At 45.4% G+C, this 23,734-nt stretch overlaps 1 protein-coding gene across 49 annotated transcripts in view; it reads left to right on the top strand.

Moving 5' to 3' along the window:
• Ank3 (ankyrin 3) overlaps positions 1 to 23,734 on the top strand; it is a 624,211-nt gene that overhangs the window by 438,921 nt on the left and 161,556 nt on the right. For all 49 annotated transcript variants that reach the window (XM_087597726.1, XM_087597706.1, XM_087597744.1 and 46 more), the window contains 1 exon segment: positions 7,517 to 7,615. In XM_087597726.1, the coding sequence (XP_087453852.1) occupies positions 7,517 to 7,615 (99 nt within the window).

Below are 23,734 nucleotides of genomic sequence, written 5' to 3'. Positions count from 1 at the left end.
ATACATACACATTCACATATGCATACACACATATACACACATACACACATGCATATACACATATACACACACATACATACATACATACATATACACACATGCACACACACACACATATGTGCGCACAAACACTCTCGAATCCACAGAGATGAACAAGCACATACTCCACAGACAGAAAAATGTCATCGTGCACACACCTTGTTTCCTGAAGCTATGCATCTGCTATGAATACCTAGCGGACTCTCCAACAAGGCTGTTGCGAGGGCAGCTATGTGCAGGATGTGCAAGTGTCTTGTAGCGCTTTGACTTCAGTCCATTGTTCTGAATCCTGATGGGTGCACCAGGACCATTTGGTAGTTCTGGTCTCTGATTTTTGAGAAACCTCCAAACCATTTTCCATAATTGATAAACAAGCTTACACTCCCTCCAGAGGTACATAAGGGTTCCTCTTTCCCCACATCGCACCAGCATTCCGTGCCATTCGTTTAGCAAAGATACCCATTCTGAGATAGGGTCCTAAAGCAGTTTGTGTTTTCCCTGCTGGCTAAGAATGTTGAACAGTGGGGCTGGACAGAGGACACAGAGGTTAAGAGTGGTTGTGAGAGACAGAACCTGGGCATCAGGGAGGAACCCAGCAAAGCTTTCGCTTCCTAGTCTTCAGATTCCTCCAATGGAGACTTTTCCTAGACTCAGAAACACCCCACTTGTGGTCAGCCTTCCCCTTCATCCCTCTCTAGATGCCAGCAGTCCAGCAGAATTCTCTCATGCTATTGGCTGCTGCTGCTTGTCGCTCTGAGCTAGGCTCCGCCCAGGGGGCTTCCGTGCTGGCGCAGGCTCTGGTAAGGAGTATGTCTGGCCTCAGGGCTGGTACATTTGGAGGCTTTTCCACCACAGCATCCAAACCCTCCCTCCTATCTGCAACCGCGGAGTCGAAGGCTCCTCACGCCATCTTGAATCCCAGCAAGCTCGTACCAACTGACACAATCCCAGTAGGAAGCAGGGGCTCTGAGAAACAAAGCTTCCAGTCTCTATGCCTTTTTCAATCTGCTGCTGTCCGCTTCACAATAGAAACCCAGTTCTGGTTCTGTGCGTGGGGAAGGCAACAGACCTTCTAACTGAAGAATCAATATGCAAAAATCTATCGATTCCTCCACAGGACCTCCTTCTGTCTTGATTTGCTCCCAGTTCTCAGGACCAGCTATTATGGGATGTAGGGAAGGGACCTAGGGCCTATCAGTATGAAGGTCAATTTAACACTTGAGAAGCAGAGTCTTTAGACAGAAGTATTCTGATCCCCACCTCAGAATAGCAGTTTAAGAGGGTCTGCGGGTAGAGTTGTCCTCCCAACCCTGCCACCAATGAACTCTTTCTCAATTGGCAAATTACAGAACAGTTCTATGTCTCATTTTAGTAGATGGAGTTATTTTTGTGCCATCCGTCGGATTGTTGCAAGGATAAAAATGGAGCTATAGATCTGCAAGCTGTATTTGTGTATGCGTGCACACACACTCGCATGGGCACGTGCACATTTATTGCATGTCCACGTATGCGTACGTGCAATGTATGTGCATGCTGTACATATCGAGGCCAGAGGTCAACCTCAAGTGTCGCTCCACAGAAACTATTCACCTTACTTGTTGGAGTCTGAGTTTCTCACTAAGATCTGGGAATTGCAAATTAGGCTTAGTATAAAGGAGTGGGAAGTATAGCGGGGTTGGAGCGGGTGTGGCCTTGTTGGAGGAGGTGTGGCCTTGTTAGAGGGGGTGTGGCCTTGTTGGAGGAGGTGTGGCCTTGTTAGAGGGGGTGTGGCTGTTGGAGGAGGTGTGTCACTGTGGGTTTGGGCTTTAAGACCCTCACCCTAGCTGCCTGGAAGTTAGTGTTCTGGCAGCCTTCAGATGGAGATGTAGAACTCTCAGCTCCTCCCGCACCAGGCCTGCCTGAATGCTACCATGCTCCTACCTTGATGATAATGGACTGAACCTCTGAACCTGTAAGCCAGCCCCAATTAAATGTCTGTTCACAGCAATACAGCCCTAAGACAGCTAGCTCATCTGGCCAGCAAACCCCAGAGGTCCGTCTGCCTCTGCCTCCCCAGTGCCGGGGATTATAAATGTGAAAGACAGTGCACCCAGCATGCACAACAAGCCCTTTACCACCTGAGCTCTCTCCTCAGTTCCTTTTATAATACTTTCTAAGAGATTTAGAAATGCAGAGCCTTCCTCGAAGGGAAGTCTAGGGCTTAGGCTTCAAATCCCCTTGGGCCATCTAACTTGTTTATGCGGAAGAGAACAGAATGCACAAGAAAACAGAGGAAGAAGATACTGCGGGTCTTCACCCTGCCAAGTGGCCTGTGTGACAAGGGTTAAGGAAGGCCTCAACCCTGGAAAATCCCTCTCCTTAAGGACCTATAGCGATAGCACAGGGATAGCACAGGAACGGAAGCCCAAGGCCTAAGCCAGGGTTCACCAAGCTCAGATGAACTGCTTCCTGGGTTCTCCCTAGCTCAGTGCTCCCCCTGCTGGCTCAATACTAGATTTGCCCACACAGTGCAGCTGCCTGGACTCAGAGCAGACCAATCAGAGGAACCTCAAGTCATCACAGCACATTCTGCCCCTCCCACTGCTGTCAATCCCAGCCTAGACCAAACAAAGCCCACTCTGAGCTTGTCACCGGATTCACAACCCGGCCCTCCCAGCTGAAGCCTTCGATCAGAAACTGGCAGACCTAAAGCAGAACCCAGCACTTGACGGCCCACAGAATAGCCATTCTTGCTTGTGGACCATGTGTGGCTGCTTCGTGCTACAGTGGCAGAGGTGAGCAGGTACCCCAGGGGTCGTGTGGCCTACAAAGTACAAGATTCTGCCATCTGGCTTTGTGCACAGAATGTTTACTAGGGGACTGGGAATGCAGCTCAGTAATAGATTGCTTGCCCAGCATTCATAAAGCCCTGGGATTTATATCATACACAAACAGACACACGTACGCACGCATGCACGCACATATACACATACACAGGCGTGCACACACACACGCATGCACGCGCACACACATGCACATATGCGCATACATGCATACACACACACGCATGCACACGTGCATGCACACATGCACCTATAGGCATTAGTTTTACCCACAATTTTTCCATTTATTGAAAATAGATTTTTTTCATAAAATGTATTCTAATTATAATTTTCCCTCCCCCAGTTCCTCCCCACTTCCCCTCCTACCAGGATGCACGTTCTTTCTGCCTCTCCTTAAAAAACAAACAGGCATGTGGAGAATAACAATAAAACAAGATAAAACAAAAAAAAAAACAAGTTGGAATAGGGAAAAGCAAACAAACAGAAAAGTTTTATAAAAGTCAAAGGAAATGTCAGGAGGAACGCATGTAGATGCAGAGACACACACATGTGCACACACAGGAATCGGGAACACATATAGATACAGAAACACACATGCACATACAGGAATCAGGAACACATATAGATGCAGAAACGTGCACACACATGAATCAGGAGCATATATAGATGCAGAGAGACATACATGCGGAGTCACACACATGTACACACACGGGAATCAGGAACACCTATAGATGCAGAGACACACATGCACACACATGAATCAGGAACATGTATAGATGCAGAGACACACACATGTGCACACACACATAGGAATTAGGAACACGTATAGACACAGAGACACACACACACATGCACACACACAGGAATCCCACAAAACATAAAACTGGAGGCCATAATATATACACAAAGGGCCTGAGACGTTTGAAATAATATAAAATAAAATAACCAACGTGGGCTGATGGCATTACGCGACAAGGAACCTTCGAAGTCCCCACAGAGTTCATTTGTGCTGGCTGCCTACTGCTGGGCACACAGCCTACCCTTAGGAGCAGTTTGTTTCCCCAGGGAGACTCCCTTGAAGAAAACTAATTTTTCCTTTGCCAGTGGTTATCAACTGATGGTAGCTTCTGGGTTAGGAATGGGGGGGGGGGGGGTGTCCTCCTCTCCTCCCAACCGTAGGACTCCCATCTAGCACAGACCCGTGAGGCCCTCCCTGAGCATGCTCCCTCAGTCTCTGTGAGTTCATACGTGAGTGGATCCTGCCCCATTTAAAAGGCCTTCTTGGTGACCTGCGTCCCTTCCGGCTTTTTCCACCTCTCATCTGCAGAGTTCTCGGAGCCCTGAGGGGAGGATTTGATTTATCCAGTTCTTGTAACACAGTTCCTTGGTTGTCAGCAATCTCTACCAGTACCACCACAACAAATTGTTTTTCCCCAAGCAGGTTTTATTCTTCTTTTATTTAATAAATGAATCACTGTTTTATACTTTGCTATCTAAGAGTAATAGATATAATCCATTACTCTTTAATTATTAATGATTATGAGAGCAAACCTTAATTTATTTTTTAGCTCCCAGGAATAATGAGAGAAAGGGGTTTTACAGTCTTCCCATTTGTAAGGGAATAATGTATAGCTATGGGGTGTTTGCTTGCTTTTGTTTTGTTTTTTTTTAAGTTCAAGGGAATGGAGAGATGGCTCCATGGTTAACAGTGCTTGCTGCTCTTTGAAAGGACCAAGTTTAGCTCTCAGCGCCCACAGCAAGACGTTCACAACCACCAGAACTCCAGCTCCAGGGATCCAACTCATCCTTCTGGCCTCCAAGGGCAACTGTTCACACATGTGTCACATATTCACAAAGGTACACATACACGTACACATAAAGATAGCTAGATGATGGATGGATGGATAGATAGATAGATAGATAGATAGATAGATAGATAGATAGATAGATAGATAAGAGATAATAATTTAGTTCAAGCATATACATTTACTGACAATATGGAGCAAAGTTCATGTTAGACAACACTCCCATGAAAATGCAGTCAGCCAGATAAAGGTGGTGGCAATTTTTATTAAGTATTGAATTTCTTCAATGAAGGAATAAACAGAGAGGAAACGGTAGTATGGTGAGCTTTGGGGAGTGGAAGGCTTGTGAAGGATCTGGGAACAAATGAAGCATCGAGATGAACCCAGACGCTCAGAAAGAAACTGTAAGAGTTTGAGCACAGGTGGAGGCTTAGACATTGTGGTTTTATTGCCACCGCTTTATTCATAAGAATAGTGCCGACATCTGTCTCTGTCTCTGTCTCTGTCTCTGTCTATATATATATATATCCTCTCCCTGCCTCTCTCCTCTCCCTGCCCTACTTAGCAAGACCCCCCATCTTGAAAGACTCTTTCTCCATTAAAGATGATTTCATTGAGCTATTTATTGGATTCCCTATCTCTTCTTGGTTCTTGCAGCAAGGGGACACCATGCAGTAGAAGCCAAAGGTTGATTAGTGTGGAGCAGGAACTGTGACTTGAACTAGGGGCCCTGCGTGTGCAAAGCAGGCTCTGTCTGTGCCCAGCTCCAAGGCTGATATTTATTGAACCTGGATACGGAGGATCTGGAATGTACTATAGGTCTTACCTCAGTCTTTGTGTTCAGAATTTTTTATTATAGGATGTTCTAACTTTTTTGTGTTTAAAGTTAGTCATTTCAGGAACCCTCCAGCCATGTTAGTTCATGCAAGAAACCCTAAATACAGCAGTTACCAAAAAAGACACGGAAGTAGAAGGGGGCCTTGTTAGGAAGAAGGGTTCACTGGGAGTAGGGTGGAGAAATGATGGGTATGATCAAAATGTGTACATGTTCATATATGTGTGCATGTTGTGTGTATGTGTGTATGTGTGTATGTGTGTATGTATGTATGTATATATGTGTAAATGTGTATGTATGTATTGTACATGTATGTGTGTATGTGTATATGTTTGTATGTGTGTATGTGTATGTGTTTGTATGTGTGTATATGTGTGTGCATATGTGAATATGCATGTGTATGTGTGTATGTATGTATGTATATATGTGTAAATGTGTATGTATGTATGTGTACATGTATGTGTGTATGTGTATATGTTTGTATGTGTGTATATGTGTGTGCATATGTGAATATGCATGTGTGCATATGTATATATGCGTGTATGTGTGCATTTATGTACACATGTGCATGCATGTGTGTACATATGTGTATATGCATGTATTTTGCATGTGTACGTACACATGTATATGCCTGTGTGCATGTACGTATATATGTCTATGTATGTGTACATGTGTATATATGCACATGTGTGCATGCATATGTACATGTATGTGTGTGTGAATGTGCTTGGAATCATCAAAAACTGGATTTTTTTAAAAGAGAAAATAAAAATATAAAAGATGTAAAGAAATTAAATCCCGATTCTGTCAGCCATTTCTGCTTGTAAAGACTGCAAGGCATGTTGTAAAACACTGTGAAAACTGACTGCAACACTAAGAGTTCAGGGACTGGAGTGAGTCCACATCACCACCCAAGCCAAGAGGGATCAGTCCAGTTCCTCAAGAGCAGGAAGTGGTCAGTACCTGGTAGTCTTTGCATGGGCTCTCAAACTCTGCATGTATGATTGCCCTGAGACCGATTAACATGTGACCTCACCAAATCTCTTTGTGAGCAATGAGACATAAACTCATGCTGTGGCACCCAGGAATAAGAAACCAACATCGGGGATTGTTTGCAGTGTCTACTTATGCTTCCTTGGTGGTTTCGAAGCAGAAGTCAGTGCAGGGGCAGTGGACTCTCTAATGATGCTTTCAGACACATGTAGGCACCAGCATGAAAGGCAAGGATCTGGATTCTCCACCTCAGTGAATACAGTCTTTCATTTACAACCCAAGACTCCTGCTGAGTCCAGGAGGAACTCTGGGTCCCAGGACACTCCTTCAGCTCAGTCTTCGGTGAGCCCTTTCATTAACCATTCCATGCTCAGCAGTGCAAGCGAGCAAACAAACGCAACACGTTGAATTAAGAATACAAGATTTGGGGCTGGAGAGATGGCTCAGTGGTTATGAGCACTGACTGCTCTTCCAGAGGTCTTGAGTTCAAATCCCAGCAACCACATGGTGGGTGGCTCACAACCATCTGTAATGGGATCTGGCGCCCTCTTCTGGCAATGCAGATAGAGTACTCCTATGCATAAAATAAAATAAATCTTTACGAAAAGAAAATGTAAGATTTGGACCATCCGGCATGTGCCGCGTGTCTTTGATCCCAGCACCTAGCTTTCTAAGGCAGACATAGCTTTGTGAGTTTGAGACTAGCCCATGCCACATAGTCATTGCTGTCTCAATGAAAACAAAAACTGAAATATAATAGAAGAAAACAAATAAGATTTGGGTAGTCAGTCACCAGCAGCAATAAAATAAAGCCGGACCTCATCTAATAGACTGCCTCTCTTGGAATTCCTGAGTCTGGTTTTGGAGGATGCTGTTAGAGAGAAGTTGAAATGTGTGACATCTATACCTTGAAAGGGGGAAATGGGGAGTGGAACAAGGCTAGTGTGGGAGAGGCCGGGGAACAGTGTCCTGCTTAGGCTGTGTGTGTCAAGCCTGTGACCTCGTCTCTGCTTCCTCTGCAGAATGACATCACTCCTTTGCATGTTGCCTCGAAACGGGGAAACGCAAATATGGTAAAGCTGTTGCTCGACCGGGGTGCGAAGATCGACGCCAAGACCAGGGTAAGTGAACCTCCCCGGCCCGGGCCTGTGTGACTCTCCCAGAGGTAGAAACCCACACCTGGCCCCTGGCCTATGGAGAAGTGCTATTTTATTTCTCTGCTTTGTTATTGTCTCTTGGGAAGTAATCGTCATTCCAATGTATACGGTACGCATCTAAATGGCTGTTTATGAAGTATAGCAGACCGTGTGTGAGCCTCTTGACTAGGGGTAGGCAAGTCGGCCACTAGAATTTTGTCATCTAAAGTTAAAAGAACAATACACCCTCCAGTGACCAAGGTCTTTGTCCACCGTGTCAGCCTGAAATCCCGTCAGGATGAGTATATCACAGAGCCCCAATTCATATTAAGATCACATTCAAGAGACAGCATCTTCCCGACTCTGCAAAACCGACACACGTATGAACGCGCAGAGACCGTGGCAGCGTGCACAGGGCTCATACAGATTCAGGCCAGACAGGGTCCCGGTGCTGAGAGGAAGAGTGGACAGGAGCTCCCGCCAAAAAAAAAAAAAAAAGATCTCCAATAGAGTCTCCCCAAACGTATTAACCACAGGGAAGGGCAGACCGCATGTCGGGCAGTTGATGGCCAAGACAAAATGAACTCAATGGTATTTCATAGACTTTTTAGCTCATCAATTTCTCCAGGCACTTTTTGGTCTTCCTGGTCTTTTGCTTGCGTATTCTGGTTTCCAATTTTGTGTTTTTATGGGGGTTTGTGTTTGCCTGTTTCTTGTTTGCTTTGCTTTCTGGCTTACTTTCCTTCCTTCCTTCTTTCTTTCTTTCCAATTATTTTGGTTTGCTTGCTTCTTTGTTGTTTGTTTGCCTGTTTTCTGAAGAGAGTGAAGAAGAAGGCATGCAGTTGGAAAGGTGGGGAGGATCTGGGAAAAGTCGGGGGAGGGGAAACCACGATCAGAATAGATTGTATGGGGGTGGGAGGAAGAACCTGAAGTTGACCAAATAAAGTACAAGTCACAGTTAAGAAAAACAGAGAAGGACTGGAGAGATGGTTTAGTGCTTGAGAGCACTGGTAGCTCTTCCAGAGGTCCTGAGTTCAAATCCCAGCACCCACATGGTGGCTCACAACCATCTGTAATGGGATCCGATGACCTCTTCTGGTGTGTCTGAAGACAGCTACAGTGTACTCATAATAAATAAATAAATACATACATACATACATACATACATACATACATATATACATACATACATCTTAACAAAAAGAAAGAAAAGAAAAATATACAAAGACTTTCGTTTTTCCAGGTTCATGTGTTTTTAGATCTGAACCAGAGGAAGTCTATTCAAAACCCAGTGTTGTCTGTTTAACCAAGCCTCATAAGCAGGGTCCCTGCCTTGTAACCAGTCCCCACTTCCAAAAGTCTTTATCTCCACGTCTCTGAACCTAGCCTGACAGACCAGCTCTATTCTGGTCACACTTCGATTTACTGTCTTATTGACTATTAGTGACATTGATTCACTCAACCAGTAAGTGACCATTGGGACCTTTGGAACTTGAGTTGATTGAAGATGACATTATTTCTGTCTCTGTTGGTAGTCTTTCCTCACAAAAAGAACAAATCGTTTCTCATCTTGCATCAGAGGCAAACACATAGGGCAGTGGTTCTCAATCTGTGGGTCGTGACCCCTTCGGATCTTCCCCACTCCCCCTTACTAGGATTGCGCAAGACCGTCTGCATTGCGGATGATGCTTACATTACGATTCACAACAGTAGCAAAATCACACTTATGGAGTAGCGATGAAATAACTGTCGTGGATCACTACAACATGAGGAACGGTATTACAGGGCCGCAGCCTCAGGAAGGCTGAGAGCCACTGCCATAGGAAGTTCAGATAGACGGACAATAGGTCTTCTTATATCTGTGACCAACTGCCTGGAAAAGGGCAGCTACAGGGAGGAAGAGTTCATTTAAGTTGGAGGGAATACAACCTAACAGAGAAGTCATGGCCGAGGGCAGCTACATTGTGGAAGGAGGCTTACGCGACCGTGACTCCACCCCTCAGATCTTAAAGGTACAGGAAGCTGAATGTGGACAGGAAGTAGTATAGGACCCTAAAGCTTCAAGGCCTGACCCACTTCCTTAAGTGAAGGCTCCTAAAGATTCCACAGCCTTCCCAGACAGCGCCGCTTTCTGAGGATCCGTTATTTTAACACATGAGCCCATAGGGGACATTGGGCATTCAAACCATGGTCAGATCACAGGGAGACAAGCATCAGAGTCCAGATGAACATCAGCGGCTAATTTGAGATGGGGATAGCATATTAGACAGCTTTCTTTCTGTGCCCCGGGCTTCTGGCTTAACGTCAATAAATGGGGGGAAGGGAACTCCTCACTACTACCTGTTCAGTGTTATCTAGAGTTATGTGCCTTCAGTCCTGTCAGGAAACAACGTGGATGTGAAGGAAGCATTACTAGATCAATGGTTCTTAACCTTCCTAATGCTACAACCCTTTAATACAGTTCCTCATGCTGTGCTGACCCCCAACCATAAAATTACATCATAACGATAATTTTGCTACTGTTGTGAACTGTGTTGTAAATATCTGATATGTGGGATAGTTGATATGTAACCCCCACCCCACAAGGGGTCTCAACTTTGAGAATGACTGGCCAGAGGAATCAGAAGAGGAAAACCCGTCTTGCTTTCTTACGTTCTGCTATGGAATGGGGTGGGGGTGGGGGATTTCTAATTTGGTGCAAACCAAATTCCTGCCTAAACGAATGGAAGAGAGATATATCCCTCAAACATGGCATTCTGTGCATGAATGATTCCCAACCATGACATGACCCTCCCCCACCCTCCTTCCCTTCCCAGGACAGTAAACTTCCTTGTCATCTTAAACATTTCTCCATAAGAAGAGCCATGGGCATTGTAACTTTAATATGGGGCTGGGGATGTTGACTCAGTGGGCAGAGTGTGTATCACACAAGTGTGAGGACGGGAGTTCAGATCCCCAGTACCCACGTAAATTCCAGATGGACACCACAGCTGGCCTGTAATCGGAGAACATGAAGGCATAGGCAGGGAAGCTTAGAGCAGGCTACCTCACTGGACTTAGAGGATCGAGCTCTGGATTCAACTGAGAAACCCTGCCTCGATATATAAAATAATATAAAATAAAGAGTGATCGAAGAATACATTCAGCATCAACCTCTCCTTCCACGACACGCATGTCCCTGCACACACATGAGCCACACATCACACACACATGCACACATGCACACACACACACACACACACACACACACACACACAGTGTAATTAGGGCTAAGACATAATTTTTGCATAGCATATAGAAATCTCTAGCTCCAATCCCCATGGGGATTAAAAAAAAAAAGGCGAGACATACTAGAAGTTTTGAGATGCTTACATATAAATCTTCCTGGAGTTTAAGAGAGCATGATGTTCCAGAGTATCTGTGTCTCTGCTTATTCAATTGCAAGGAAGCATTCCCCAAATCCCCTGTGCCATCAAGCTGAACTGATATTGCCTGGCCTGTTGGCTCATTCTAGCTCTTACCAATGCAGTGGCATGGCCTGCAGGTACTTATGTGTGAGTAGGTGGGGTGTGAGCACTCACCAGGGATGAAGGTGAGAGTGGGTAGGGTGTGAGTACTCACCAGGGATGACGGTGAGAGTGGGTGAGGTGTGAGCACTCACCAGGGATGACGGTGAGAGTGGGTGGGGTGTGAGCACTCACCAGGGATGACGGTGAGAGTGGGTAGGGTGTGAGCACTCACCAGGGATGACGGTGAGAGTGGGTGAGGTGTGAGCACTCACCAGGGATGACGGTGAGAGTGGGTGGGGTGTGAGCACTCACCAGGGATGATGGTGAGAGTGGGTGGGGTGTGAGCACTCACCAGGGATGATGATGAGAGTGGGTGGGGTGTGAGCACTCACCAGGGATGACGGTGAGAGTGGGTGGGGTGTGAACACTCACCAGAGATGACAATGAGAGTGGGTGGGGTGTGAGCACTCACCAGGGATGACGATGAGAGTGGGTGGGGTGTGAGCACTCACCAGGGATGACGGTGAGAATGGGTGAGGTGTGAGCACTCACCAGGGATGACGATGAGAGTGGGTGGGGTGTGAGCACTCACCAGGGATGACGATGAGAATGGGTGAGGTGTGAGCACTCACCAGAGATGACAATGAGAGTGGGTGGGGTGTGAGCACTCACCAGGGATGATGGTGAGAGTGGGTGGGGTGTGAGCACTCCCCAGGGATGACCGTGAGAGTGGGTAGGGTGTGAGCACTCACTAGGGATGACGATGAGAGTGGGTGGGCTGTGAGTACTCACCAGGGATGAGGGTGGGTGGGGTGTGAGCACTTACCAGGGATGATGGTGAGAGTGGGTGGGGTGTGAGCACTCACCAGGGATGATGGTGGGTGGAGTGTGAGCACTTACCAGGGATGATGGTGAGAGTGGGTGGGGTGTGAGCACTCCCCAGGGAAGTATTTTGGACCCGGTCTTAGATGCCACTCTTGACTCAAAGGCTTTGTGGAAGTTGCTATTTTCCAACAAGATCTCTGTGGCTGGGTTTCTTTATAGCCAACAATGCTCTGCCGGGGACTGCCTGCTGTTCTCGGCACTGAACTCTCACCAGCTTCCGAGCTAGCATGAATGTTTGGTACTTGTTGGGGGAAGACTCCCCGTGGCAGATGGTCTCTTACCATTTTTATTTCTTTTGCGTCAGTCCCCAGCCCAGTCAGAGACTCGATATAGTCCTTATTCTAGAACAATTCTAAATGTCGAGTTCCCCCTCTTGACTAGCTTCTTGCTGTTTACTAATGAGACTGCAGGCTTGCATTTCCTGGTCAGATGCATTGGGGGCTTTGAGAGCAGTGCTGCCTCCCAGGATGCTGGCACCAAGCCTCTAAGCCTGACCTGCCCTACAAGCTTTTCTGCAAGATGCCCAGTGCCCCATCCTCACATATCCCATTACACAGCATTGCACACTGAGCCACACCTTGGCACAGAGATACACATATCCGTCTCTGTAACCATAGGACATCGAGTACACTACATACTCCAAAACTACTCATTCACGGGACATACAAAGTAAGATGGACTCCCTAATGTTTGTCAAAAGGCCTTAAGGCACTTGGCTAGATGCTGGTCCTTCTGGGGTGTAACTTTTCTCCCCAACCTCAGTGGCATTCAAGTCTCATGTAAGAGTGAAAAGAAATGTACACACAGACAGAACACAGTCATGGCTCATATGTTTACCCTATACCCTCCCCACCCACACACACACCCCAGCCCTGGAATGTAACTGGTTGCATTTCTCAGTTTAAAACTAAGAAAAAGAAAACCAAACTTCTGCTTGCCTTTACAGTCTTGGGAGTGTGGTTGTCCCGGTTAAAAACAAATTCTTGCCAAAAACAAAGTCATAGAAAGGCCTCTCTTAAGAGAGGAGGTTTTAAAATACAGCTTCACATCAGAGTTCGAATCGTTGGCACAAACACTGGGCGACATGAAAGGTTCCAGGTTTGCCCACGACCAAGACTAGTTGAAAATGTTTCTTCGCGTCATACAAAATGGACTGATGGCTTCCATTTTCTGTCACAACTATTGGGAACTTAGCCCAGCGTGGTAATGCACTCCTAAACCTTGCAGAGGAGGGAGCCCAATGTCATGCATAAATACCGCATGCCTGCTTTTCTAGATGGATCTAACTAGCCAGCTCAAGTCAGTCGCTGCTTTTGTCACTGGTCAGGTCAGTCACAGGGGCAGGCACCCTACTTAATCTCTTGTCTCCCCTTAGTGTGCTTTGGTGGAATAGCTCAACCAGCTAGATGCCAAAGTACGCCACAGTGATCCGCTGTAAACATCCCGACGGAGCCCCTTTCTTAAAACAAAGCCTCAGCAAATAAATAACCCACTGTTGGAATTCGTGCTGAGCCTTAGTGTGGATTTTCAAGCGTAGAGCATTCTCTTGAGAAGTATTTGTGCATACCAAGTGTCTAATTTCAGAAAATTCATAATCGCATTGAACGTTCCCACTTAACAAATCAGTTCGTTTGGGAGATTTAGAATCCGTGAAGATCATGTCGTATTTATAACCCTCAAATCAAACCAAATAGTATGAATGGAATTACGTTACAGAACTCTCGTGCTATTCATAAAGTTAAGTATAATATTACTTCAGCACATAACAACCGTAAGATTGATATCGCTCTATCACACAATGAGACTTGGATTACGAGCATGTAGAGTGTGTATTATGGTCTTCTGACAGTCACTCCCATAAGAAGATTTAGCCAAAAAATCAAATGAGAAGACTAGAGAAAGAGTGGGGGGAAGGGAGGGAGAGAGGGAGGGAGAGGGAATATACAGGTGGCTGATAGGTAGATAATGAATGGAAGAATGGATTAATGAACATTCTTACAGCTTAGCATTCTACATGACACAACCTGAAGCAAGAGACACAAAGTTCACGAAACCAGGGTAGAAACACCAGATAATATAGGGTTGTCTTCTCTCCAAAAGCTGGAGTTTATAAGTAGAGAAAGGCCAAAGGGTTTCACACGCTTCTCTTTCAACTTTTTTTTAACACTCTCTTTTTACATCTGTGTGGGCACGCATGTGTGTACATGGACTACAGCTTGTGTGTGAGGCCAGGGGGCAGGTTGTACCTTTGCATGTTGCGTCTTCTCACCAGCTCCCATTTTCATTCTGACTGACTGAACAGTACCGCAATCAGGAAGAGAAAGAATTGATTCTCTGTCCATTTATAATGGCAGAGACGAAGTCTTGGTTGGAAAAGAGTACTAGATGCGTGGATTGATTAATATTTGACATAATCGATGAAACCTAGTGTTTCGGAGGCAAGGCCACACATAAACTCTCATCTCGACCCTTGACTTCCTGTGTGACCTTGGGTAGTTACCTCAAATCCCCAGAGCTGTTTTCTGATCTAAAAATAGAAAGACCTCCCCCATGGAGCAGTGGTCCAAATAAAATAAGACACCCCCCCCCCCAGTATAAATCTCCTGTAACAGAGGACATTAAAAATGGCGCTCCTTTTTCTCTTGGGTTAACCCTACAACTGCCTAAGATTTAAAGCAAGGGTCAGTCGAGTTTTGAGTGGGTGGAAATGCCGACATAAAGAATGAGCTTTTCTTTTAAACTCTAATCAGTGCTCACTCATGAATCTTGACTATCACAACTCTTCTTGGGTGAATTATTGTGTGTTACTTTTCTGCTCTCAGACACTTTGATACAATGTTCTACTTGACCCTCACATGTATCCCCCAGAGTTCTCCTGGTTCTGCTTCCTTCTCCACCTCTACAATGGGGCTTGGGATTGCTTAGGAAAAAAGAGAAGAGCCTAGAGAACACAAACCAAAATAAACACGCTACTTCTGGAAATTTCTCTCCCGGCCATGAATACGTGTCCCTCTAGCCTTGGCTTCGAGCAGAATCCAGATACTAAGGGTTCTGGGTAATATTCTCCCGGTGTGACACCCTACTGTCCCCAGCTTCTGGGTCCAAGTCCTGCTCTGTACTCTGCACAAAAGTCAGACTGTAGAAACGTTCTTTTAGCCTTTGTGTACCTAAAGCTTAGCTCTTTGTCTAACAGGAGAATGCATTCTGTTCAGCCAGCAGTGTGCGGCTCCCGCCTTGCTCATTACAGTCACCGAAATGAAATACAAGCCCAGGACCAGCCCGTCTGGGCAATTCTACCCAAGGGAAAACCATTCGTTACGTTAGTGCTTTAAAAAAAAAAATCTAGGGAATTGGAAAGAAAATTGCCAACCCCTTGCAATTCCATTTCCCGCCCATAACGCCGTCATGGTAACTTAGCATCCCACTCGATCCTGTCTAGTCTGCTATATACGTTGTGGTATTGAAGTGGGCTCCCTCACCTCCCCCAAAATTGCCTTTGCCAAGATTCTGCCAGATGGGAGTTAATGTTACATGAGGTTGGAGAACAGCTTTTTTTTTGGTCCAGGACATCTTGCAATTGACACTTTACATACATTACAAGTTTGCAAGAGTTGAAACGAATTCTTATGCCACAGAAACAAACAAACAAAAAAGACCCACCAACATTTGTGTCATTTGGAAAGAGAGGAACACGCAAGTGTTGTGTTGGCAAGCACATTATCCACAAAAGACGTGTATGCTTGCAGTGTCCTGGTTTACAAGAAAGGGAAATCTTATTAGAATGAATTCTGAGCGTTAACAGATTGAGTCATGCTCTCCAATCTAATCTTCACTGACAAACAGCTTCCCCCCGTGAGAATTTTAGGGGATTTGGGGGCGTGTGGGGGTTTTATTTTATTAATCCTTTTTGGTTTTGTTATTATTGTTGTTCTTTTTAAGGATGAGATCGTTCAATAGTGCTTCTGCAATAGATAAAAATGAATCCAAAACAGAAGGGGAAGCAAGACCTGTGAGAGGGCTCAGCGGGTAGAGGAGCTTGCTGCCAAGCAACCTCTGCTTGCTCCCCAGGACCCACATGGTAGGAGGAGAAACCCAGCCCCCGAAGTTGTCCCATGACCTCCACATACATGCCACGACACACACATGCACAAACAAATGAGTACAAAGCGCAAACATTTTTTTTTAAATCATAATCACCGAACTAGAAAACACTTGTGTAAAGAGTAGTTTGAGGTCTGGGGATGTGGCTCAGTTAGGCCTAGCATTTATGAAGCCCTGAGTTAGAGCCCCAGAATCACATAAAAGGGATGGGGGGGACATGATAATCTCAGTACCGAAAGGGGGAGACAGGAGGATTAGAAGTTCGAGGTCATCCCTCAGCCCTCATACCATGATAGAAGCCAGACTGAATTACCTGATACACTGACTCAAAAACAAACTAACGAGAAAACACCCTTGAAAAGACAGTCACTCATTCTGTTCATTAACTTAGTAATGGGGGGGGTATTTGTTTGTTTTGTTGGTTTTTTGTTTTGGTTTTAGTTTTCTGATATAAGGCCTTACTATGTAGTCTAGGATAGCCTCGAACTGCCTTTGTAGTTCAGGTTATCCCCATACTCCCCGTGTTCCCACTTCAGTCTCCCTGGCACAGGCAGAGTGTCCCATCATGCCGTGTTAGATTCAGTTACCCTGTCATTGCTTATCTTACCTTTGAGATTAGGGAAGACTAGATTAATGTTGAAGGAAAAAATATTCGTGATTCTTATTAAAGAATGCGTGGAAAGATGGCTCAGTGGTTAAGAGCACTTGCCGCTCTTCCAGAGAAACCATGTTTGATTTCCAGTACCTATAACCACCTGCAACTACAAGTATTTGGGAATCTAACATTCTCTTGTAGCCTCTGTGGATACCTGCATACATGTACATGTGGGTATACACATGTAACAGTAAAGATATGTCTTTTAAAAGTTGATAAGTCGGGGGACTGGTTCAGCAGTTAAGAGCACCGACTGCTCTTATAGAGGTCCTGAGTTCAATTCCCAGCAACCACATGGTGGCTCACAACCGTCTGTAATGGTCTGAAGGCAGCTACAGTGTACTCACATATATAAAATAAATCTTTATTTTAAAAGTTGATAAGTCAGGCAGATTTCTCTACTACAGAGCCTCACTGTACAAACCCAAGGGAAGAGAGAGCCCAGCTCAACTCTGAATACAAGGAAAGTTAAGGTATGATATGAAGCAGAGCTGGAAAAGTCACTAACAGGGAGCATCCTGGGGTAGAGGGATTATGGCCAGAGCATCATGACAGACAGAATCTTTTTCTGAAGGTAGATTGTGGTGCTAAGATGGTGGTGGGCGGAGTTAAGGGATTGTAGCAGATCAAGGATTGCGGAGTTTCTCTGAGTTGACCTTGCAAGGTTCCCTTCCAGAGGAAGCAGAGGTGAAAGAGCAGAACCCCCACAGCTGGGACACTGATAGGCGACATCTGTAGAAGCAAGTTCAAGTTAGATGTTTCCCTAAAGAGGTGCAGAAAAGAAGACAGAAATATCAGAGGTAGGAAGGTTATGTGGAGTTTTTAGAGAGCCTTCTAAGATACACCACAGTACAGCAGTTCGCAACCTATGGGGTCAAATTTCCTTGGGAGTTGAACGATCCTTTCGCAAGGGTTCTTGTATCAGATATCCCACATTTCAGATATTTACATTATGATTCACAACAGTAACAGAATTACATTTATGAAGTGGCAACAGCAATAATTTTATTGTTGGGGGTGACCACAACGTGAGGAACTGTATTAAAGGGCTGCGGCCTTAGGAAGGCTGAGAAGCACCGCCGTAGTGGATTGATTCTGATCCTGTCACCAGCACTGGGTAAACTGGGCATGGTGGTGCACACCTAGAACCCCAGCACTCAGGAGGTAGAGGCAGGAGAATTTAGAGTTCAGGGTCATCCTGGGGCAGCATAGTGAGTTTGAGGCTAGCCTGGCCTACACGAGATGCTGTCTCAAGGAAATTAAAAAGAGAGTAAGGGAGAAGTGCTGTAGTGCTAAGACAACAAGGATTTGGATGTTGGAAAGAGTGTCTCTCAAAACCTTGAGGCAGGGGCGACCACGGGTGTGCTAACTGGACAAGGGAAGGGAGCAGAGAAAGCCAGGATGAAGCCAAGATAGATGTTAAAAGGTTTGAAATGCCTCCCTGAAGAACTGTTTTAATTTTGTGCATGTAGATGTTGGTATGTGCAGGGGCGTGCTCCTGGGCAGAGGCCAGTGTGGAAACTAATTTTTGGAGAGCCTTATCAAGTGTGGTCCTCTATTATTCTCTGCCATGTTGCCTTGAGATGAGGGTCCCCCCTGAACTTGGAGCTTCTTCCTGCCTGCCCCACATTCCAACACTCCACCATCAGCACCTGCAGCATTGAGGCAGAGGCCATGCATGACTGTGACCAGTTTCTTACCTGGATGCAGAGGATTCGAACTGGGGTCCTCAAGCTTGCTCACCAGCACTCTTTATCAACTAAGCTTCCTCCCCAGTGCCACCCTGAAGAACTTAAAGTTCACAGGGAAGTGAATGGCAGATACTGGGCTCCTTCCTAAACAAAGCTCTGTGCAGGGGGACTGTGCTAGGGAAAGTAAGGCACCATTGAGCAATAAAGCCAGAAAACTTCAAAGTGCATACCATTTCCTGCCTTCCTGCCTGCCTTCCTGCCTGCCTTCCTTCCTGCCTTCTCTCTCTCTCTCTCTCTCTCTCTCTCTCTCTCTCTCTCTCTCTCTCTCTCTCTCTCTCTCTCTCTCTCTTTCTTTTTGTCCAAAAGATATAAAGTATCTGCCATTTTTCTTGACTGGATCAAGTATGGCTTGTTGAGTGTAGACATCTTAAGTCTTAGCTGGGCAACCTTGGTGTCCTTGTTTGTTAAAATCTGGGCTTCTCTAAGGACTATACATGGACTGACCCTGGGCTCCGACCTCATAGGTAGCAATGAATATCCTAGTAAGAGTACCAGTGGAAGGGGAAGCCCTGGGTCCTGCTAAGACTGAACCCCCAGTGAACTAGATTGTTGGGGGGAGGGCGGCAATGGGGGGAGGATGGGGAGGGGAACACCCATAAAGAAGGGGAGGGGGAGGGATTAGGGGGATGTTTGCCCGGAAACCGGGAAAGGGAATAACACTCGAAATGTATATAAGAAATACTCAAGTTAATAAAAAAAAATAAAATAAAATAAAATAAAAATCTGGGCTTCTCACTCAGGATCTTACCTTAACTTGGTGCTGGTTTCTATTGACCTCCCAATGTCCCTAGAAGCTGAGCCAGCCCCACCTGTACAGCTGGTCCTCATGACAGGATACCCAGCTTCCTTGTGGGGCATCTCTCCTGCGGGGACTGTCCTTGAAAGCTCTCTAATTTGAAAAGTGCCGGGTCACCTTTGCAGCTGATGGACTGAAGCCAACATCAAAAGCATTCGAGGACTCTCCTGTTGGCCTCTCTTTGCAGTGTAGGGGGACTGATGAATCTGACCTTGGGAAACAGCTGACTGCGTCACTAAAGCACTGTGATTGAGGGAGCAGAGGCTGCAAGAGTGCCAGGGCCCTGCTCTCCCTCTGAGGAGAAAGAAATCTTCCTATCTTGAGTCTGCAGGGTCCACTTATTTGCAGTAGACAGCAGATATGTAAGCATTAGGCCATAGCAGAAAGAAGGGTGGATGTTGAAAAATCTGAGCTTGGGGATGGGCCTTCCCTGCCCCTTGGTTGTCTTGAGTAGTTATTATTAATAGCTTTAATCTCCCTGGGCAAACCTCCTTGCAGAGCTGGGAATAAACCTAGAGTCTCATACCTGCTGTGCTCAGCACCTGAGCTGTGCCCACGTCCCCTCTGATCCTGAATTCAGCCTGTACATCCATGGGAGGATAATCTCTTTAAAGTGAAAGAGTTTAACGTTTTTTATTAATTGTTATTTGTGCACATATGCTATACATGTGCAGGTTCATGTCACCGTGAACATATCAGAGGACAATGTTGGGGAGTCAGTTACCTCTTGGCATGGGTTCCAGGGAGGGAACTCAGGTCTCCAGGTCTATGTGACAAGTATCTTTATGCACTGTGCCGTCTCTCTGGCCCTCCCAAGAGTCTTCATTTTAGTGAAGAACATTTTTCCATGTAGGAATGATTGTGGGGATAAAATTGTGTGTGGTGTCTTCAGAAAAAAACATATATATATAGGGATGGCAAAGTCTAAATAGAGATAAATCACACTTGACTATGAAGCAAAAAACTGGCTTCCTGAAGCCTAAAATATGTTCTTTTTTTTTTTCCAGAATAAAAACTTAGTTTTAAAGGTAGACTCACAAAAACAATGTCCACGTGTTGGGGCGTGTGCCTAAAACTATTTAGAGTCAGTACTTGGATTTGATTTTGTTGTGGTGGCCACATATGATACTTGTGGCATGTAGTGTGTTCTGCTGAGGTGGCCACCCATGATCATGGGGTGTGTCACGTGTTCAGCTAAGAGAGCCACATTTGGTGATATGGTGAGCAGTGTGGTGGTGTTGAGGGTAACTTCTCAGGATGAAGGAGAACTGGGGTGCCTCTCTATCTGCAGGGCGTTAGCTTGTAATTTTCTGTACATGATGAGTCTCTGCAATCTGGCATTTTCATCCACCGATGGCAGTCACTGAATGGCAGGGTGTGTGTGTGTGTGTGTGTGTGTGTGTGTGTGTGTGTGTGTGGTGTGATGTAGGGATATGCACAGTGTGCGTGTGGTTTGCGTGTGATGTGTGTGATATGGGGGGAGTATGTATGTGGTATAGACAAGTGTGTGATGTATGTGGTGGTGTGTATATGTGTGTACATGTATGTTTGTGTGTGTATGTGTGTGTGTCTCATCTGTGAAAATGTATGAACATTTCTCAAAGCCATCACACATGTTGTGGCTTCTGTATGGCCTTCATTCCTTAGTTTATCAGTTTCCTACAATAGGAATATCTTGTGTCTGCCAAGGATAACTGATGAACTGTGACTTCTCCATTCTCTCTCCATCTGTCTATCATTTGTCTCTATTTCTCGGTGTCTGCATGTCTGTGTGTGTATGCATTTATATGTGTTTATGTGTTTGTGTGTCTATGTGTATATATGTGTTTGTGTGTATGTGTATATGTGTGTTTGTGGGGGAACTATTGTGTGTACATGTATGAGTGTGTGGTATGTGTGGTGTGTGTGTGGTGTGTGTGTTTGTGTGTGGTGTGTGTGTGCTTTGTGTATCTGTGTGTGTTTGTGAGGGAACTGTTGTGTGTGCATGTATAAGTGTGCGGTGTGTGTGTGGTGTGTGTTTGTGGAGGGATTTTATGTGTGCATGTGTGTGTGGTATATAATGTGTATGTGTGGTGTGTGTGTGTAGTTTCTGTGTGTATGTATGTTTGTATGTGTTTTGTGTGTTTGTGGGGGAGTGCTGTGTGTGCATGTATGTGTGGTGTGTATTTGTGGTATGTGTGTGTAGTATATGGGTATTGTGTGTGCATGTGAGTATGTGGTGTATGGTGTATATTTGTGTGCATGTGGTGTATACGTGTGGTATGTGTGACTTTGTGGTGTGGTGTGTGTGTGTGCTTTGTGTATGTGTTTATGTGTGAGGGGGTGTTGTGTGTGCATGTGGTATGTGTTTGTGTGCATGTGGTATGTATTGTGGTGTGTGTGAGTTTGTGGTATGGTGTGTGTGTGTGTGTGGTATGTATGTGGTGTGTGTGTGTGGTATGTGGGTGTTGTGTGTGCATGTGAGTGTGTGGTGTGGTATGATGTGTGTGTGTGTGTGTGGTGTGATGTGGTGTGTGTGTGGTATGATGTGTGTATGAATTGTCTCAGTGAGCCAGTGTGAGGGCAGAGTCCCTGCTGCTCTGTTTCTCCTTACACATGCTCAGGTGCTTCGTTACTAGGAAACCACCAGGACTTGCTGGTGGGTTTGTTTTGGTTGCTGTTGGTCTGTTTGGTTGTTGTTCGGAGGTTCCATGTTCTGCTTTTATCCATGGCTTCCTCCTGAAAGACGGCGTTGCTCTGATTTAATAAGCAAACACTTGACATCAGCATGACAGGGAGGATAGTTAGACATCCCTGGAGAGTGCTCCAGTTGGCTCGTGCACTGTTCTCTATTGGAATCCAGTTTTAAGGACACGGATGCTCCTTAGAGTTGCGGTCGTTGTCCCACATGGCGGCGCCTGCTTGCTTACACATCACAGTCGCCAACCTCGCCTTACACCTCGGCCTTACTCCTCAGATCTGCCCAGCTAGAAAGTGGATCCAGGATGCTGGGTCAAACGCTGGCACTGGTAGGCTTGACTGTCTCTAGGGTAGGTTTCATCACATGCAGAGATCTTCACACCGGACAGCACAGAGGCCAGCATGTCTGAAAACTCAGGAGGCTGGGGGCACTTGGGCAACTTCGAGTGAGCGACTTTCTGCTCACCCAGCTCCCTGCTGAGTCTCTTTGCTTAATTATCCCTTAGCAGATGGTCCTTGTCTATGAGAACTGAAGGAAGGCCCACTGGGTCCAAGGGTGCAAGGCTCTGGGAGGCGAGGAATGTAAGGGAGAAGGCTGTGGAGAGCTTGTGACTCTAAATAAGTGGAAAATGAATTTTTGTGCCTACCAGAAGAGTTGTCAGAACGAGTCATAGAGCTATTGCTGTTGACGGGACTGACAGACTCGGGGTGCTAAAAGGATAGCTCGGCAGCTAAAGGCGCTTGCTGCCTTTTCAAAGAACAGAAGTTTGGCTCCCGCACACGTGATAGAGGGCTCACAATCTCCTGTAGCTCTGGCTCCAGCAGATATGACAGCCTCTTCTGGCTTCCAAGGGCACCCACATACGCATGGCATACACTCACACAGAAACATACACATAAATAAAAATAAAATAAAACGAAATAATTTTAATTATAAAAATAAAATAAAAAATTTAGAAACTGAAAAAAAAAGAACCAATGAAACATTAGAAAAAAAATTGCTCAAATATTGAGTGTACTTAGATTCCCAGCATTGCCAGAGCTTGTACCGTAGCTGTTACTAGTCAGTCTACTCTGAAAACAAAATTTCTTATCACTAACATCTGTAGAAGCCAAAATTAGACATGGGGTTTATCGTCTGGAGCACGTCTCCTCCTACCAGCAAGTCATGCTTAGTAGCAGACAGGGGACTGACTGTGAGGATACTTAATTCCTTAAAAAGGGTTTTTAACAAATCATTTAATAATCACAAAATTGTTAATAGGTTTCATATTTTGATCGGTCATATTTGAACAGTTAGATTAATCGTCCCAGTCAGATCTATTTCAATATTCAGAGGCTGTGTTCTCAAGAAATCAGGAAAGCTCTCTTAAATTTAAATTTATATATGCTCACACCAGAGGATATGGTGGATTAATCAATACACACGGAAGTAAAACATTGAGGTAATGTATTGAAGAAAAAAGCATTCAGGGCGTATGGTGCAAAGACATTTAAGAGGAGGAAGGGTAACTATATGATTCCCTTCATAATTCCTTTTGAAAGGTTTAGGCCTGAGGAAATAATTCAATTGGCAGAGTACCTGCTGTGCAAATTTGGGGACCTGACTCCAATCCCCAGAACCCACAGAAAGCGCAGGGCTTCATTTACAAAAATATAATTCCAGGTTTTAAAGTATAAAATTCCTTTACGAAATCCACGAGCAAATCTTTGAATTCTGCCTGGCCC

Source organism: Rattus norvegicus, chromosome 20 (genome assembly GCF_021556685.1).
Source record: "Rattus norvegicus strain SHRSP/BbbUtx chromosome 20, alternate assembly SHRSP_T2T, whole genome shotgun sequence".
Classification (NCBI taxonomy): Eukaryota; Metazoa; Chordata; class Mammalia; order Rodentia; family Muridae; genus Rattus; species Rattus norvegicus.
The sequence above is the reverse complement of the archived record's forward strand: the minus strand, read 5'-3'. Positions and strand labels throughout refer to the sequence as shown.